This window comes from Salmo trutta, chromosome 24, assembly GCF_901001165.1.
Source record: "Salmo trutta chromosome 24, fSalTru1.1, whole genome shotgun sequence".
Classification (NCBI taxonomy): domain Eukaryota; kingdom Metazoa; phylum Chordata; class Actinopteri; order Salmoniformes; family Salmonidae; genus Salmo; species Salmo trutta.
The window spans coordinates 6648856-6669339 of NC_042980.1; the positions used below are offsets into that span (position 1 = coordinate 6648856).

Here is a 20484-nt window from a genome sequence, read left to right on the forward strand (position 1 = left end):
TTCAAGTTGGATGGGTTCCTGCTGGTGTACAGCAATCTTTAAGTCATACCACATATTCTCAATTGGATTGAGGTCTGGGCTTTGACTAGGCCATTCCAAGATATTTAAATGTTTCCCCTTAAACCACTCGAGTGTTGCTTTAGCAGTATGCTTAGGGTCATTGTCCTGCTGGAAGGTGAACCTCCATCCCAGTCTCAAATCTCTGGAAGACAAACAGGTTTCCCTCAAGAATTTCCTTGAATTTAGCGCCATCCATCATTCCTTCAATTCTGACGAGTTTCCCAGTCCCTGACGATGAAAAACATCCCACAGCATGATGCTGCCACCACCATGCTTCACTGTGGTGATGAGGTTCTCGGGGTGATGGGAGGTGTTGGGTTTGTGCCAGACATAGTGCTTTCCTTGATGGCCAAAAAGCTACATTTTAGACTCATCTTACGAGAGTACCTTCTTCCATGTTTGGGGAGTCCCCCACATGGCTTTTGGCGAACACCAAATGTGTTTGCTTATTTTTTTCTTTAAGCAATGGCTTTTTCTGGCCGCTCTTTCGTAAAGCCCAGCTCTGTGGAACGTATGGCTTAAAGTGGTCCTATGGAGAGATACTCCAGTCTCCGCCGTGGAGCTTTGCAGCTCCTTCAGGGTTATCTTTGGTCTCTTTGTTGCCTCTCTGATTAATACCCTCCTTGCCTGGTACGTGAGTTTTGGTGGGCGGCCCTCTTGGCAGGTTTGTTGTGGTGCCATATTCTTTCCATTTTTTAATAAAGGATTCAATGGTGCTCCTTGGGATGTTCAAAGTTTTGGGTATTTTTTTATAACCCAACCCTGATCTGTACTTCTCCACAACTTTGTCCCTGACCTGTTTGGAGAGCTCCTTGGTCTTCATGGTGCCGCTTGCTTGGTGGTGCCGCTTGCTTAGTGGTGTTGCAGACTCTGGGGTCTTTCAAAACAGGTGCATATATACTGAGATCATGTGACAGATCATGTGACACTTAGATTGCACACAGATGGACTTTATTTTATTAATTATGTGACTTCTGAAGGTAATTGGTTGCACCAGATCTTATTTAGGGGCTTCACAGCAAAGGGGGTGAATAGATATGCATGCACTATTTTTCCGTTTTATATTTTTTTAACTTCACCAATTTTGACTATTTTGTGTATGTCCATTACATGAAATCCAAATAAAAATCTATTTCAATTGCAGGTTGTAATGCAACAAAATAGGAAAAATGCCAAAGGGGTGAATACTGTTGCAAGCACTGCAATTACATTTCTACAGAATAATGTTGCAGGAATGCTAATCTTATATTTTTCGAACAATATAGATTATTTTACAACAATCCGAGATTGTGGGTGTCATGGCTTGCTGAAATGACATGGAACAACCCACATGCCAAAATTGGTATTTTCAGAGAAAACAACAAAGTTACTTGAATGAAAACATAACATTTTTAACATGGTTTGGTTTTGTTCGAGCGTAGATGTATATGATTAAACTGTTAAATTGTGTTTTATCAAAATGTACACACATAATGTAATAGGGACATAAAAGGTAGGCCTTATCATTGGAATGCGAACTACAATGCCCGTTTGACCACACATTTGGCTACTTCTTCTTTCAGCTTGAAATTGACATTTACAGGCAAATCTAAGATTGGTGTAAACAATGCTGCGCTAAAAAAATATAATTATATTCCAAACGCACCATACAGTGAAAAACCGCGGAACTCTTTAGGACCCGGAAGGATTCTCCTTTGTCAGATTATGTGGGACACTGTTTTCTCCCACAATTTCTCTCTGTAACTAGCAGAGAGCCGCGCATCAGCTGTTCACAGCTTGGCAGTCGTGGTGGACCAGGGAAACTGGGAAAAGTTTTGCATTTATTTGGCCAGAAATCTTGTAGCCTTTCAACTTGGTCACTACCAAAACAAAGATGAAAATGAGGTATTTTGCATTTATTTACGTTCTTGGGGGATGTATAGAAATCGAATAAAATCATTAATTTAATGCACAATGTGCTACCTCGTTGCAGGTGTTCCTCATGGTTGGAGACACTAGTTTGCTCTGTCCTGGTTCTTCTGACCCCCGCAGCATCGCAATGGCCAGGTAAGCGCAACATTTCGAAAAACATGGATACTTAACTATTTAACGTTACAACAAGTTGTACATATCAAGACATGTATGTTTACCTCTCGAACCGTCATAATGTAAATAAACGTACGTACACCTTGGTAATGTAGAGGCACTACCTATAAAACGGTGAAATGTTGAAATACAATAAACTTAGGCCTAAATGAAAGGTTTTACATTGTGAAGTTGTAACGTTGCTTACAATGATAACACTATTTGAAGGATGACACGGGCTAATGCAAAGTGGGAGATGTCTGTCATTACAGTATGTATGGTAAATTAATTACGTTTTGTACAGCTAATTGGGAAATGTTGTTTCCTAAAGAAACTGCTATAATATTACCAGTTTCAGCTTTTGGGAACATTGCCTGTGTCTGGGATGCTCATGTCATGTTTCTGAGTGTGGACTGTGGGTTACTTTCTTTGTGTCAAGATGTATTTATTGTATGCGCTATCTTACATCAGTGGAGAAAATAGTTGTAGGTGTAGGCCTACTTATTCATAAACAACTTTAGGGTTTATGTTTGATTCATTTGACCATCCCTGCACTTTTTTTCAGAAAAATGTGTTCTGTTTGTGTAAATTGACTTTCAATGTTTTATATATTTCATTTCATATGCTCTTAGGCAAACATATTGGTCAAAGTAATGATACGATTTGTTTCTATTGCTATTTTGTGAATTATGTTGAACCATTGAACTTTTTAGTAGATTCTGTGTTAGTTGCTCAGTGAAAGTGTGTTTCATAACATTGTCCCATGTTGTCTGAATAATCAGGCGGTAATATACAATTAATTGGTATATACATCCTGACGCTTGAGTGCAAAATCATGTAAATGTTCCTTACAAGCCGGAATGTTGAATAAAATTACAATTTAACTTTACCGGTTTTATGTGCAGTTTGTCCTTTAACCGCTTGAAATTTGGACAAAATATCCACAGGAAAGTATTGTTTAGCTGACTTTATAGAGAGCCGGTAGGTTTGCCACTGCCAGCTGAATGCAAGCAACGTTCGGTTATGCTTGGCCATTGTTTACATATTGTGCTAGTGTTTACACAGTGTGTGTCAGTAAATTGAAAATACAAGCCGACCAGTACCATATACCTACCGGCTCTCTAAAAAGTTGGGTAAACAATCTCCTGTGGATATTTTGTCTTAAAGTGGCAGAAGAACAAACTGCACACACAACTGGTAGAGTAAGTTTGAATGTAATGTATTTTTATTCAACATTCTGGCTTGTAAGGAACATTTACACAATTTGATTCATCACACAAAGAACCATGGATAGCATGCTATCACCAGCAAACACTATGTGTTGGGTGATTGACATCACACACCCAATAAAAATGTAGTTGTCATTGAGACCTATTGAATGTCAATAATCAGGTCAGACTGCAAAGAAGCCAATACCATTCATCTGAACTTCCACTTTGATGTGCACAGAATGGCTTTGGTCTGTTGACAGCGGCTTTCCCAAGTCTAAAGTCTGCCCTCAGAACTCAAATTCCTTAGCTTTTTGTCCAGTGTTGCTTCTTATCTATCTGGAGATTGGGGACTCTTGGGTGTGCTAAAGACCTGCAGGGCACACTAGTCTTGAAAGTAGAATTTCAGAATGGGACACACCTATTCTGATACTAAATTATTCATCTCTGAACCTCACTGCAGCCCTATATTTAATTTAGTCAAAGTTCTGTCCATTGGATTGTGCAGCTGTCATATGGAGAGCAGGGAGGAAATTGAGAAGTCTCCATGAATATTTGATTAATGGCCATCGCTGTGGTTGCCTTCACATTAACTTAACAGCACAGTCATGCCAAAGACTCTAAAACTGGACCTGATGCCTCTGCTTGGCAGCAAATACTTCAGAAACACTCACATTCCAGTTGAACATACAATGTCAGCGACAATGTCTTGGAGCTTACGGTGCCATCATGGAGGACAGTTTGTTGAATCCTGTACGTCTTTGGCTCTGGTTGGAAATGAAAGCGTTAAATGGGCATGTCTCCTAGGTTGGGACAGGAATGAGGAATCCCCTTTGTCATGTGATGCTTTCTCTGCTCCCGGTGCAGCTATACCTGCAGGCTGTGTTGAAGCAGAGGAGGACAACAGCTGTAAGTGGATACCCTGCCAGCCCATTTAATGGCTGAAATTAGATGATGCATTAAAAAAATCACTGCAAATAGGACTTCTATCTGTCATATGCAGGGGTCAGAGCCATTGAGATAAACAAAATCCTCCTCACCAGTAGAAGCATCAGTAATAATTTAACCTTAAAAGCCACAGTCTGTAATTTGATAGCGTCAAGAAAGTATTATGACACTCCAAGAGTCAGTTAAAGCTCATCGTGAAATCATCTTGAAACATTTGACATGTTTTTGAAACGGTGAAACTGCTCTGTGGACTTTCGAAGACATGTTGGGATGGTCAGTCTCAGGTTATCTGATAGCTGATTCCACCTTTTTTGAAGTTACATAAGAATACAATAACTCAAGTCCGTTCCCCAACTGCAGCTATACTGATATAAGTGTTGACTTGAGAGAAAGGGTGGTTCTGGAATTAGGCTCCTAACATCTGTTGACATGTCCAAGATCGTTGTGGCCTTTGTCACTTCAGCTGCCACAAAACATGTGCTCTACACCCCTGGGTTGTGTTCATTAGGCAAAATGTTCTTAAACAAAAGCTAGGGCTGGCAGGTAATGTTTTTGTCAACTTCATATTAATATCAACAAAGTAAAAGTAACCCTGGTTTACATCTAACAGCCGATTTTATAAAAGAGACGAGAGGAAGCAAAACTAGCCATTTTTTGAATTTTGTGTTGTGGCATGAACAGCTGACTGAAGACTGGATGGCCAGGCATTGAAAAAGATGAGTGTGGTTAAGTCTTTACGAAGTTGTTTCAGCAAGGTGTTGTAGCAAACAAGTCTTCAGGCAAACAAGTCTTCGGTCTCAAAAACCCAACAGTAACAGACAGGATCTGGTTTCAATGATTGACTCTTTTGTCAACTCTGGTTACCAAGTCTCTTGGTATGTCTCTATAAGCTTGGCACATCTAGCCACTGGGATTTTTGCCAATTTTTCAAGGCAAAACTGCTCCAGCTCCTTCAAGTTGGATGGGTTCCGATGGTGTAGAGCAATATTTAAGTCATACCACAGATTCTCAATTGGATTGAGGTCTGGGCTTTGACTAGGCCAGGGGTGTCAAACGTCCGGCCCGCGGGCCGGATCAGGCCCGCAAAGGGGTTTAATCCGGCCCGCGAGATGATTTTGTAAAGTATAAAAATGAGCTGCAATTTCTCAAAATAAACTGCTGTTCCAATTGCATCCACTGGATGGCGCAATAGCAATTGTGTTAAGCAAGCAAACTGTTTATACCGGAGCAGAGCAAGTAGGTCAAGCAAGTGCAGCCAGTCCGGATGAGCTACTTTGTTTTGCCCGCGATATTTATTACGACTTCTACTTTTAACATTATTTGCTTTGGCACCCTCATTGCCCCAATATGTCTCTGTCAAAAAAGAGAAAAGTGGACGCGGGTCTGGCGGGTCTGAAGAAACAGCAGTCTGTGTTTACTCACAGCCGAGACATCAGTGACGCTGCAGTGAAAGCTAGCTATCTCATTGCTAATGAAATCGCAGTGGCTTCAAAACCATTTAGTGAGGGTGAATTTGTAAAAACATGCATGATGAAGGCAGCGGAGATTGTGTGCCCTGAAAAGCGCCAGGCTTTTGCAAATATCAGCCTGACAAGAAACACAGTTGCAGACAGGATTTCCGATCTTTCAGTGGATTTGGACAGCCAGTTGAAGCAAAAAGTAAAGTCATTTATTGGGTTTTCAGTTGCAATTGATGAAAGCACGGACATTACAGATGTTGCACAACTGGCCATTTTCATCCGCGGAGTTGATGACACATTGACCGTCACCGAGGAGTTCATGGAGTTGGTGCCGATGACAGATACAACGACAGCAGCTGATATTTTCACCGCACTCGTCGGCGCGCTGGACAGGGTCGGAGTGGACTGGTCCCGCGCTGTCAGCCTGGCTACAGATGGTGCGCCCGCAATGATCGGGAAAAAAGCAGGCGTTGTGACAAAGTTCAGAGAGAAAGTGCAATCTGCAAATGGAGGACGTGATTTTTGGACTTTTCACTGTATTTTGCACCAGGAGGCTTTGTGTTGCAAGTCATTAAAGATGGATAACGTCATGAAGGTGGTCATCCAAACTGTTAATTTCATCCGATCCAGAAGCCTGAATCACCGTCAGTTTGACAGCCTTCTCAGAGAGAAAGACCACATCTATGGCCTGCCATACCACACTGAGGTAAGATGGTTAAGCCAAGGTGCTGTGCTTAGGCGTTTCTTTGATTTACGAGAAGAAATTGAACAGTTCATGGAAGAAAAGGGCAAACCAGTGTTAGAATTTAATTCCGCAGAATGGATGCAGGACCTTGCATTTATGGTGGATGTTACAGAGCACCTGAATAACTTGAATAAACAGCTGCAAGGGCGCAACAAAGTCGTCACGCAGTATTATGACAGCATACGTTCTTTCAAGTTGAAGCTGTCATTGTGGGAGACGCAACTCGCCGGTGGTGATGCAGCTCACTTCCCCTGTCTGAAAAATGTGTGCGCGACCCAACATGTGGCAGACATGAAGCGGTTCAAAGATAAAATAACGGGACTGTTACGGGAGTTTGAGCAACGCTTTCAGATTTTTGGTGAACTGGAGAAAGACTTCAACATTTTTTGCTCGCCATTCACCGTGAATCCCTCTGATCTGCCCGTCAGCTTGAAATAATAGACTTGCAGTGTGACTCGGATATGAAGGGCAAATTTGCCGCAGCTGGCTTGGACACATTTTATCAGAATCTCTTGCCAGGTTACCCCAACTTGACAGCCCTCGCTGCAAAACTGTTGTGCATGTTTGGAACCACATATCTTTGTGAGCAAGTTTTCTCTGTAATGAGCATAAATAAAACAAAGCTGTGCTCAAGGCTCACGCACAAGCACTTGAATCACATCCTGAAGTTGGCTGCCACTCAGGATGTGACGCCTGATATTGATGCGCTGGTGAAAGCTAAAAGATGCCAGGTATCAGGAGTCAACTAAACTATGCAACCCCACTTAAAGTGCTGCATGAGACACCCTGATATAGTTCTGTGATCTGTGATATACTTCTGTGAATCACTGAGGCATTGTGTGTTTGTGTGTTCTTTTTCTTTAGAATTTTCAAATAAACTTGAGGTGTTTTATGATTAATAGTGATGTTGTGCTTGTACTATTGTGGACACACTGTCCTCAGGCTCCAGCTTTATGTTGATCGTATTAAAACAAAGAAAACAATCTGAAGTTGTTGTTTTTAAGTTATATATACCATGATTTTACTGGTCCGGCCCACTTGGGAATAGATTTTCCTCCATGTGGCCCCTGAGCTAAAATGAGTTTGACACCCCTGGACTAGGCCATTCCAAGACATTTAAATCTTAAACCGCTCGTGTTGCTTTAGCAGTATGCTTAGGGTCATTGTCCTGCTGGAAGGTAAACCTCCATCCCAGTCTCAAATCTCTGGAAGACTGAAACAGGTTCCCTCAAGAATTTCTCTGTATTTTGTGCCATCATTCATTCAATTCTGACCAGTTTCCCAGTCCCTGCCTATGAAAAACATCCGCACAGCATGATGCTACCACCACCATGCTGTTCTCGGGGTGATGAGAGGTGTTGGGTTTAAGCCAGACATAGCGTTTTCCTTGACGGCCAAAAAGCTCAGTTTGTCTCATCTATCGAGAGTACCTTCTTCCATATATTTGGGGAGTCTCCCATTTGCCTTTTGGCGAACACCAAATGTGTTTGCTTATTTTTTTCTTTAAGCATTGGCTTTTTTCTTGCCACTCTTCCGTAAAGCCCAGCTCTGTGGAGTGTATGGCTTAAAGTGGTCCTATGGACAGATACTCCAATCTCCGCTGTGGAGCTTTGCAGCTCCTTCAGGGTTATCATTGGTCTCATTGTTGCCTCTCTGATTAATGCCCTCCTTGCCTGGTCTGTGAGTTTTGGTGGGTGGCCATCTCTTGGCAGGTTTGTTGTGGTGCCCTATTCTTAAAAAAAATTAAAATAATGGATTTAATGGCGCTCCATAGGATATTCAAAGTTTCGGATATTTTTTTTATAACCCAACCCTGATCTGAACTTCTCCACAACTTTGTCCCTGACCTGTTTGGAGAGCTCTTTGGTCTTCATGGTGCTGCTTGCTTAGTGGTATTGCAGACTCTGGGGCCTTTCAGAACGTGTGTGTGTGTGTGTGTGTGTGTATATACTGAGATCATGTGACACTTAGATTACACACAGGTGGACTTTATTTCATTAATTATGTGACTTCTGAAGGTAATTGGTTGCACCAGATCTTATTTAGGGGCTTTATAGCAAAGGGGGCGAATACATATGCACTCACCACTTTTCGGTTTACTTTTTTGTTTATTTGTTTTTGGAAAAAAGTAATTTTTAAAATTATTTTGTTACTATTTTGTGGATGTCCATTACATGAAATCCAAATAAAAATCAATTTAAATTACAGGTTTTAATGCAACCATATAGGAAAAACACCAAGGGGATCAATACTTTTGCAAGGCACTGTACATGACCAAAAGTATGTGGACACCTTTTCGTCAAACATCTCATACCAAAATCCTGGGCATTAATATGGAGTTGGTCCCCCCCTTTGTTGCTATAACAGCTTGCACTCATCTGAGAAGGCTTTCCTCTAGATGTTGGAACTAGGGTTGTACATTTTGGGGAATATTCAGAGGTGGAAACTTTCCGCGGCAATTAACATGAATATATAGGAATTAACATGAATATATGGGAATATATGGGTATTAACGGAAATATATGCAAATGAATATTAATACCATTTAAATTGAATGTTTTTTGCATTGGATATATTTACCATATCATATGGAGACAAACAAACATTTTACCTTATCATAAGTAGACATAATTGCAAATTATGAAATCCTTCCAATAGAAATCAAAACAGCTATTACAATTTGAACTTTAATTGAGTTGACTCTTCACATGGAATGATTTCACTGATCAACAAAAGAAAGGGAATATTGAATCATCCCCAATGATCCATCTCATCTCCCAAAAACGTTTTAAACATAAAATAAAATATAATCTATAAAATGATAGTCTAGAAACTAAAGCTTTGGTTGTCTTCCTCTCAGGCTTCCATGTCTTCTCCCTGGACCTCCTCAATGTCCACCTCTCTTGAACATCAGACTGTGTGGCCTCATCTTCACTGTCACTTTCCAACCTTGTTGAGGATGGCTCGTTGTCAGGCTCAAAAAGCCTCAAATTTGCCTGGTTGGCCACCAATTTTGGGTGGTTGCTTGGTTGGCCACCTGTTGCGTGCTTTGGTGTGTGTCTTCCCAAACAAGGACCAGTTGCGCTCTGAGGCGGCTGATGTTGGTGGGATTTGGAGGATGATGGAGGCAACAGGGGAAAGAGCCTCAGATCCACAAATTCCCTTCCACCAGGTGGCTGATGAGATATGTTGGCACGACCGCCATATTGCATCTCCAACCCAAAGCCCTTGCTTGGAAGTGTACTTCGCCAGACTGCCAAGAACCTTGCCCTCATCCAGGCCAAGGTGGCGAGACACGGTAGTGATGACACCATAGGCCTTGTTGATCTCTGTTTGATCACCAAACAGGGTGCTCTTGCCAGCATACTTGGGGTCCAACATGTACGCTGCAGTGTGTATGGGCTTCAGGCAGAAGTCTTCACGCTTTTTGATGTATTTCAGAACTGCAGTTTCCTCTGCTTGGAGCAACATTGAAGTGGGCAGGGCAGTATGGATTTCTTCACTTACATCTGCAAGCAGAGTCTGAACATTAGACAGGATGACATTGCCCCCCTCAATCAGTGCAATGGCTACTTCAGGAGTTTAAGACTGCTTACCACTCTCTCCCAAAATACATCATCCAGGAGGATCCTCTTGATGGGGCTGTCCATATCGGCAGGCTGTGATATGGCCATTTCTTGGAGAGACTCCTTCCCCTCTCCAGGAGACTTTGAAATATGATGACAATTCCACTCCAACGGGTGTTGCTGGGCAGCTTCAATGTGGTGCTCTTATTCTTCTCACTTTGCTTGGTGCGGTAGATTGCTGCTATAACTTGATGACCCTTCACATATCTAACCATTTCCTTGGCTGTCTTGTAGTGTGTCCATTGTTTTCAGTGCCATGATGTCCTTGAGGAGTATAGTCAATGCATGAGCAGCACAGCAAATGGGTGTGATGTGAGGGTAGGACTGCTCCACTTTAGACCAAGCAGCCTTCATGTTCGCAGCATTGTCTGTCACCAGTGCAAATACCTTTGGTGATCCAAGGTCATTGATGATTTCCTTCAGCTCATCTGCAATGTAGAGACCGGTGTGTCTGTTGTCCCTTGGGTCTGTGCTATTGTAGAATACTGGTTGAGAAGTGGAGATGTAGTTAATTATTCCTTGCCCACGAACATTCGACCACCCATCAAAGATGATTGCAATACAGTCTGCTTTCTCTGATTTGCTTGACCTTCACTTGAACTCTGTTGAACGCTGCATCCAGCAAATGAGTAGATAAAACATGTCTGGTTGGAGGGGTGTATGCTGGGCGAAGAACATTCAGAAATCTCTTCCAATACACATTGCCTGTGAGCATCAGAGGTGAACCAGTTGCATACACAGCTCGAGCAAGACATTCATCAGCATTTCTCTGACTACGTTCCTCCATGAGTCAAAAAAACTTCTGATTCCAGGAGGACCATCACCTGTTGCTATCGATCAGGTGTCTAATTCATCAATTTCACCTCGAATAGAGAGACTTTTGTCAGAGGTTGTGAGCGCTGAGGGAACTTTATGCACTTGGCCAGATGATTCAGTCTTTGTTGCATTCTTCATATATGATTTGGCAGAGTATTTGCAAATGTACACAGCTTTTCCTTCTACCTTAGCTGCAGTGAAATGTCTCCACACAACAGTGGCATTTTCCTGTAAAGATTAGAAGAAACATTTTTCGTAAAAAAAAAACAAATACAATTCCATGTACAGATAAATAGTTAAGCAGTTAGATTAAACAACTCATTTTGTAAGTTGCATGTTTTAAAATGAAGTTTACATACACCTTAGCCAAATACATTTAAACTCAGTTTTTCACAATTACTGACATTTAATCCTAGTAAATATGCCCTGTCTTAGGTCAGTTAGGATCACCACTTTATTTTAAGAATGTGAAATGTCAGAATAATAGTAGAGAATTATTTATTACAGCTTTTATTTCTTTCATCACATTCCCAGTGGGTCAAAAGTTTACATTCACTCAATTAGTATTTGGTAGCATTGCCTTTTAAATTGTTTAACTTGGGTAAAACGTTTCGGGTAGCCTTCCACAAGCTTCCCACAATAAGTGCGAAGAGCTGCTGGCAAACGCAGTAAAGTGCCATTTGAATGAAGGCTTACGAGCCTGCTGCCGCCTACCGCCACTCAGTCAGACTGCTCTATCAAATCATAGACTTAATTAAAATATAACACACAGAAATACGAGCCTTAGGGCATTATTAGGGTCAAATCCGGAAACTATCATTTAGAAAACAAAATGTTTATTCTTTCAGTGAAATACGGAACTGTTCCGTATTTTATCTAACGGGTGGCATCCATAAGTGTAAATATTGCTGTTACATTGCACAACCTCAGTGTTATGTCATAATTACGTAAAATTCTGGCAAATTAGTTTGCAATGAGCCAGGCAGCCCAAACTGTTGCATATACCCGGACTCTGCGTGCAATTAACGCACGAGAAGTGACACAATTTCCCTAGTTTAATATTGCCTGCTAACCTGAATTTCTTTTAACTAAATATGCAGGTTTAAAAATTTTTTACTTCTGTGTATTGATTTTAAGAAAGGCATTAATGTTTATGGTTAAGTACATTCGTGCAACGATTGTGCTTTTTTTCGCAAATGTGCTTTTGTTAAATCATCCCATTTGGCGACGTTGGCTGTCTTTGTTAGGAAGAAATAGTCTTCACACAGTTCGCAACGAGCCAGGCGGCCCAAAGTGCTGCATATACTCTGATTCTGTTGCACAGAACGCAAGAGAAGTGACACAATTTCCCTAGTTAAAAGGAATTCATGTTAGCTGGCAATATTAACTAAATATGCAGGTTTAAAAATATATATTTGTATATTGATTTTAAGAAAGGCGTTGATGTTTCGGTACACATTGGTGCAACAACTGATTTTTCGCGAATGCGCTTGTTAAATCACCCGTTTGGTGAAGTAGGCTATGATTCAATGATAAATTAACAGGCACCGCCTCGATTATATGCAATGCAGGACAAACTAGATAAACTAGTAATATCATCAACCATGTGTAGTTAACGAGTGATTATGTTAAGATTGATTGTTTTTTATAAGATACATTTAATGCTAGCTAGCACCTTGCCTTAGCACCTTGCCTTGGCTCCTTGCTGCACTCGCATAACAGGTAGTCAGCCTGCCACGCAGTCTCCTCGTGGAGTGCAATGTAATCGGCCATGATCTGTGTCCAAAAATGCTGATTACGGATTGTTATGAAAACTTGAAATCGGCCCTAATTAATCAGCCATTCTGATTAATCGGTCGACCTCTAGATGTGTCATTACTGTTGTAGTCTTGATTTTATACCTTTTCAGTATCCCTTCCTGGTTTCTGTCCCACAATGTTGTTGTGCTCCATAACTGCAAGGTGTGTCCGCTGCCCCATGAGTGTGTACCCAAAGTTCCCCGATTTGGTGTCTCTTTCAGCAGGGCACTATAGAATTACTCCAGATAACTTTTACAAAGAAATACACAATTTAACCACCAACTGTATTGATCTCTATTAGACTGTTAGCTAAGCATACCTAAGATGGACATTTCAGTATTGTCAGCTTGCTGTTAGCTAATTAGCATCACTAAATTGGCAGCAAGATTGTTCTCAGCCGGCCAGCAATCTAACCATCCATAGACTATGTATACACATTCATCATTGCTACCAACACACAAACGGAGAGCAAGTTAACTAATTTTAGTAACAGTTTTTTCCAGACGGGTGGAATAGATGGCTACCAAATTGAGATGCTCTTATTTGCTAACATCAGCTCGCTTACGTTAGCGAACGTCAGTCAAAGATCGAAAGAACAAACAAACATGTTTACTCTGCTGAAGGTAGTTACCAGTCTAGCAGTGACTTCCATGGCATAGACTACATTGATTTACAGTGTGTATACCAAAAGATAGCTACATGATTTAGCTGATGGCTTTCAGAGTTCAATACAGTACCGTAACGTTAGCTAGCTTACCCAGCTAGTCCAGCTAGGCTAGCAAACTAGCTAACATTAGGTTACCTTGTTTGTAATTAGCACTGCCAGGCACAGAACACCACACAGGCATGATGACAAACATTGGTGAAAAACAAATGTAAAATTTGTTTTATAAAATAATCTTGCTTAGAGAAATTCTGAGATTACTGTGTGTTGGTCGTTTGAAGTAAACAATGCCATTATTCATGTTTGTGGGCACGCCCCCTCTACCTAGTGGGCGGTATCAGCATTGGATATGAATGCCAGACTTTTTGTTTCACTATGAGCAGACGAATACACAGGGAGTCGAAACTATACAATTCTACCTGTGAAATGAAAATGTTCTAGCTTGTGGTTTGGATAATTGTGATGTTTTATGATAAAAAATGTAATGTTAATATAGTAATGACTATATGCCGTGCCAGAGCCAGGGTAAAATTATCCTTTAAAACGTTTTAGTCGTAGTTCTGGTCAGTAGTTATGTGGTTGTGGTCAGTAGTTTGCTGGAAATGTTCATGACAAAAATCACTAAATTATTTTGTCTGGCTCAAGTGATGGTGCAGGGACACAGAAGATTATGTGGATTGTAGACCTGTTTAGGAAAGAAAAGCCCAAACTTTAGTCAAACAATGGCAATATTCAACATTTAAGAAATGTAAACACTCAAATTCATAGGCGGGTGGGGGGGGCTTTATTTCATATCCATGAGATAAACATGATAGGTTTTTGCATGTTTTTAAGCTATACATTGTTTGAAAAGAATGGAGTAAAACAAAGTTCTATACAAATTAACTAAGCTGGTATATTCTTCTAGAATCAATGGTTATAAATACTTACTGTATATTTTGGGGGATTTTTACATTATGATGCCATCGCAGATTGAACAAAGCAAATATTTCAACGGCAGCACGGTTGAGCTGTATTTGCCCACTCTGTATACTGCTTGGCCATGGATGAGCACTCTGTCAAGAACGTAATCTTCTACTGCCGCCACTGTGAGAGGAAGAAATACAGAACAACTAGTTCAAACAACAACATGGTGTCTGGAACAAGAAGCAGTGCACCACAATTACTACTATGGTAAACTATAGGATTAAGTGTGACATTTTAGCAGATTTTCTTTCTTTTTTTATGTGAGAGGGAAGGGACACTGAATTGTGAAAGCCACCGGAAGATGTTCAGATTTATGGGTTGGGTGTGTGTGTGTGGGCTGTGTGTGGGCTGTGTTGTTATTAGGGAGGTTATGTGTTGCTTGATGGGGTAAATTACTGTTCATTACTAACTCAGAAATATATCTCAAACGTCCTTATTTTTAGCATATCAACTAGCATATCCAGATATGGACCTCGGCCAAGAGAAGCTTCTCTGCACTCAATATAGCTTAATATCTTGTGCTGAGAAAACACATATGCGATGTATACAGTTAGTGTTAGTCAATATCTCAGGATATTGAATGAGGCCATAGGAAATGTCCATGTGTCATATTCAGAGTAATCCCAATATCATATACTATGTCTAAAAGACATCTGGATTCAGAATTTGTCAGGATATGGTGCATATCCACAAAACTCAAAATGGTCTGTATTCTCTAGAATATCAAAAACATGTAAAGTACAGTTATCCCCTGATATGAACCCTTTTCGCCCAGTGTTTGATTCCGTAAAAGAACCCTGGATCTCACCCCAATATCGCCAACGATTTATATATACACTAGATGACTGACGGGGCGCTGTTGTGAAGCCACCAAGTCTTTATCTTGGCACTACACCACCATTGTAAAAAAATATTTGGGAAGCTAAACAAATGCATTTATTAATGTATACAATTTGTTTTTGCCACGTTTATTCTATTACAGACACCTTAATGCATACTTATAATATAGTGTGTTAAATATTTTCCTTAAATTATACGTTTTAGAAAATTACACTGAACGTAACATGTACAACGGCAAGAACAAGTATATGAACCCTTTGGAATTACCTGTATTTCTGCATAAATTGGTCATAAAATGTGATCTTATCTTCATCTAAGTCACAACAATAGACAGTCTGCTAAACCTAACAGCCAAACAATTCTACGTTTTCATGTCTTTATTGAACACACTGTGTAAACATTCACCGTGCAGGGTGCAAAAAGTATGCGAACCCTTTAATAACTGGATGACCATTGGCAGCCATAACCTCAACCAAACGGTGTCTTTAGTTGCGGATCAGACCTGCACAACGGTCAGGAGGAATTTTGGACCATTCCTCTTTACAAAACTGTTTCCATTCAGCAATATTCTTGATGTCTGGTGTGAACCACTCTCTTGAGGTCATGCCACAGCATCTCAATCGGGTTGAGGTCAGGACTCTGACTGGGCCACTCCAGAAGGCGTATTTTCTTCTGTTGAAGCCATTCTGTTGTTGATTTACTTCTGTGTTTTGGGTCGTTGTCCGGTTGCATCACCCAACTTCTGTTGAGCTTCAATTTGCGGACAGATAGCCTTACATTCTCCTGCAAAATGTCTTGATAAACTTGGGAATTCATTTTTCTGTCAATGATGGCAAACTGTCCAGGCCCTGAGGCAGTAAAGCAGCCCCAAACCTTGATGCTCCATCCACCATACTTTACAGTTGGGATGAGGTTTTGATGTTGGTGTGCTGTGCTGTGCCATTTTTTTTCAACACACATAGTGTTGTATGTTCCTTCCAAACAACACCACTTTAGTTACATCTGTCCACAGAATATTTTGCCAGTAGTACTGTTGAACATCCAGGTGCACTTTTGCAAACTTCAGACGTTCAGCAATGTTTATTTTGGACAGCAGTGGCTTCTTCCGTGGTATCCTCCCATGAACACCATTCTTGTTTAGTCCTCCCATGAACACCATTCTTGTTTAGTGATTTACGTGTCGTAGACTCGTCAACAGAGATGTTAGCATGTTTCAGAGATTTCTGTAAGTCTTTAGCTGACACTCTAGGATTCTTCTTAACCTCATTGAGCATTCTGCGCTGTGCTCTTGCAGTTGTCTTTGCAGGACGTCCAATCCTAGGGAGAGTTGCAACAGTGCTGAACTCCGTTTTTAGACAGTTTGTCTTACTGTGGACAGATGAACATCAAGGCTTTTAGAGATACTTGTTGTAACCCTTCCCAGCTTTATGCAAGTCAACAATTCTAAATCTTAGGTCTTCAGACATCTCTTTTGTTTGAGGCATGGTTCACATCAGACAATGCTTCTTGTGAATAGCCAACTCACATTTTGTGAGTGATTTTTATAGAGCAAGGCAGCTCTAACCAACATCTCCAGTCTCGTCTCATTGATTGGACTCCAGGTTAGCTGACTCTTGACTCCAATTAGCTTTTGGAGAAGTCATTAGCCCAGGGGATCAGATACTTTTTCCAACCTACACTTTGAATCTTTAAATGATGTATTCAATATAGAAAAGAAAAATAAACTCAGCAAAAAAAGAAACGGCCCTTTTTCAGGACCCTGTCTTTCAAAGATAATTCGTAAAAATCCAAATAACTTCACAGATCTTCATTGTAAAGGGTTTAAACACTGTTTCCCATGCTTGTTCAATGAACCATAAACAATTAATGAACATGCACCTGTGGAACGGTCGTTAAGACACTAACAGCTTACAGACTGTAGGCAATTAAGGTCACTGTTATGAAAACTTAGGACACTAAAGAGGCCTTTCTACTGACTCTGAAAAACACCAAAAGAAAGATGCCCAGGGTCCCTGCTCATCTGTGTGAATGTGCCTTAGGCATGCTGCAAGAAGGCATGAGGACTGCAAATGTGGCCAGGGCAATAGATTGCAATGTCCGTACTGTGAGACGTCTCCCTGTAGCACTGTCTTAGACAGGACGGACAGCTGATCGTCCTCGCAGTGGCAGACCACGTTAAACAACACCTGCACAGGATCGGGACATCCGAACATCACACCTGCGGTACAGGTACAGGATGGCAACAGCAACTGCCTGGGTTACACCAGGAACGCACAATCCTTCCATCAGTGCTCAGACTGTCCGCAATAGGCTGAGAGAGGCTGGACTGAGGGCTTGTGGGCCTGTTGTAAGGCAGGTCATCACCGGCAACAACGTCGTCTATGGGCACAAACCCACCGTCGCTGGCAAATCTGATGCAGTCCATGAGGAGGAGATGCACTCCAGTACTTAGTGCAGCTAGTGGCCACACCAGATACTGACTGTTACTTTTGATTTTGATCCCCCGTTTGTTCAGCGACACATCACATTTCTGTGGAACTTGTTCAGTTTGTCTCAGTTGTTGAATCTTATGTTCATACAAATATTTACACGTTAAGTTTGCTGAAAATAAACGCAGTTGACAGTGAGAGGACCTTTTCTTTTTTTGCTGAGTTTACATTAATTTGTGTGTTATTAGTTTAAGCACACTGTGTTTGCTTATTGTTGTGACTTCGATTAAGATCAGATCAAGTTTTATGACCAATTTATGCAGAAATTCTGGTAATTCCAAAAGGTTCGCATACTTTTTCTTGCCACTGTAAACACAACATGAAAAGTGTTGGTCCCATATTTCATGAGCTGAAGTAAAATAACCCAGAAATGTTCCACAAAAAGCTTATTTCTCTCTAATGTTGTGCACAAATTTGTTTACAACTGTTGATCATATTTAAATGAACCCTCCGAACTCAAAGCGGATGTATAATAACTCGACACATGTAGTGTGTTAAAGCATAAACTGCTCCCCCCAAATGAATTGCATCAAAGCATGGTGAGTAGGGCTTGGAGTTCTTTGTTCAAATCTGCGTTCTCTAGCTATAGTCTTCTATCAAAGTGCTGCCCCTACAGTTGTTGTAAAGCTAGGGAGAGTAGGTCTTTGCAAATATAACTTTTGTTTTTTTGTTTGGCTGAATGTGTTTTCTAGTAAGTTACCTTTTTCTATTCAATGGGAGAAATTCAAGTTACAAGTTGTAGCTTTTTTAAACCGCATGAGCGATCAATTGGTGGTGAGACAGAAAACAACTTCAGTTTAGTTGCCCTAGATATCTTTTTTTCTCAGGCGGGGCATTTAACCCCGTGATGGGACATCCAGGGCTGCCAACACCACAATAACAATTGGAACCATAATTATTTTGGCTCGAGGGCAAAGGTGTTTGGTGGGTGGCGTTCCCTGGAGACATGGTTGGGGAAACATTATCACTCAAGGATTCTTTTCAGCTGTGGTGGCAAAAAGTGTGGGGGCCCTCTTGGCTAATTTCTTACAAATCTATTAGGACTGGGAATTGCCAGGGACATCGCCACACAATATTATCATGATAATTACAGTGCATTCAGAAATTCAGACCCCTTCCTTTTTTCCACATTTTGTTACGTTACAGCCTTATTAAATAAATAAATAAAACATCTCATCAATCTACACACAATACCCCATAATGACAAAGCGAAAACAGGTTTTTGGAAATGTTTCGAAATGTGTGTGTGTGTATATCTAAAAAAAGTATATCTTATTTACATAAGTTTTCAGACCCTTTGCTATGAGACTTGAAATTGAACTCCGGTGCATCCTTTTTCCATTGATCATACTTGAGATGTTTCTACAACTTGATTGGAGTCCAGCTGTGGTACATGATTTGGAAAGGCACACACCTGTCTATATAACGTCATTTCAGAGCAAAAACTAAGCCATGAGGTCGAAGGAATTGTCCGTAGCGCTCCGAGACAGGATTGTGTCGAGGCACAGATCGGGGGAATGGTACCAAAACATTTCTGCAGCATTGAAGGTCACCAAGAACACAGTGGCCCCCATCATTCTTAAATAGAAGAAGTTTGGAATCACCAAGACTCTTCCTAGAGCTGGCCGCCCTGGCCAGACTGAGCAATCGGTGGTAAAGGACCTTGGTCAAGGAGGTGAACAAGAACCCGAGGGTCACTCTGACAGAGCTCTAGAGTTCCTCTGTAAAGATGGGAGAACCTTCCAGAAGGACAAACATCTCTGCAGCACTCCACCAATCAGGCCTTTATGGTGGAGTGGCCAGATGGAAGCCACTCCTCAGTAAAAGGCACATGACAGCCAGCTTGGAGTTTGCCAAAAGGCACATAAAGCAGCGGTCCCTAACCTTTTTTGGGCCACGGACCGGTTTAATGTCAGACAATATTTTCACGGACCGGCCTTTAAGGTGTGGCGGCTAAATACACAAAATAAAATGATACGACCGGTATTTTTTAAAGATAATAATAAACGTGAATCCACTGTGTACTCATATGCAACTTTATTAGCAGCGTCCTCGTAACATCGCACCAACAACATAACATGAGTAACATCCTCTCTGCCCCCTAACGCTCTCTGGTCGCTATGGTAACGTTTAAACATGCCAAAAAATAAGATGCAACACAAAAACAAATATAAAGTGCATGAAAAATACAACTCACCATAACACTAAATCAGTGGGAGCCCTGAACTTGTTTCTCTGCAACGAGACGGTCCCATCTAGGGGTAATGGGAGACAATGACACCTGAAGTGTGTTGCTTATGTCCAGTCTACTCCATCATTTTGTTTTGGTTGCTGTCACTGCAGAAAATCCCGCTTCACACAAATAGGATGTCGGAAATGGCAACAGGGTTTTCAGTGCTGTTGTGGCGATCTCAGGGTATTCTGCAGTGACTTTAATCCAGAACAGTGGCAGAGTTGTTGTCTCGAACATACTTTTAAGGCCGCCGTCATTTGCCATCTCCAGCAGTTGATTTTCTTGCATAGACATGCTGGATTCACCTGGTTTGTTGACAAATGGGTCGCGGATCCATTCCTTGGCAGTTCGTGGGTCTTTTGTGTTTGGGAAGTAGCGCTCAAACTCTTAAAAGCAAAGACAGGTGATCGTGCACCAGCTGGAACAATGAAGGCTCGGGTTCAGTCTCTTCCAAAATCCCCGCGAATGTTTGAAACATGTCAAATATACCTCTGTTCACGCGCCGTCCCCACAAATCCAGTTTGGCTTTAAATGCAGCTACTTTATCTGCCAACTTGAGGACAGTT

The 20484-nt window shown here is 41.2% G+C and overlaps 1 protein-coding gene across 1 annotated transcript in view; it reads left to right on the forward strand.

Moving 5' to 3' along the window:
* The first annotated feature begins 1775 nt into the window (after positions 1 to 1775).
* LOC115160620 (collagen alpha-1(XVIII) chain) overlaps positions 1776 to 20484 on the forward strand; it is a 161763-nt gene continuing 143054 nt past the window's right edge. Inside the window, exons 1-2 of the mRNA XM_029710826.1 lie at positions 1776 to 1944; positions 2033 to 2106. Coding sequence (XP_029566686.1) covers positions 1934 to 1944; positions 2033 to 2106 — 85 coding nt within the window. The 5' untranslated portion in view covers positions 1776 to 1933. The remainder of the gene's footprint in view (positions 1945 to 2032; positions 2107 to 20484) is intronic.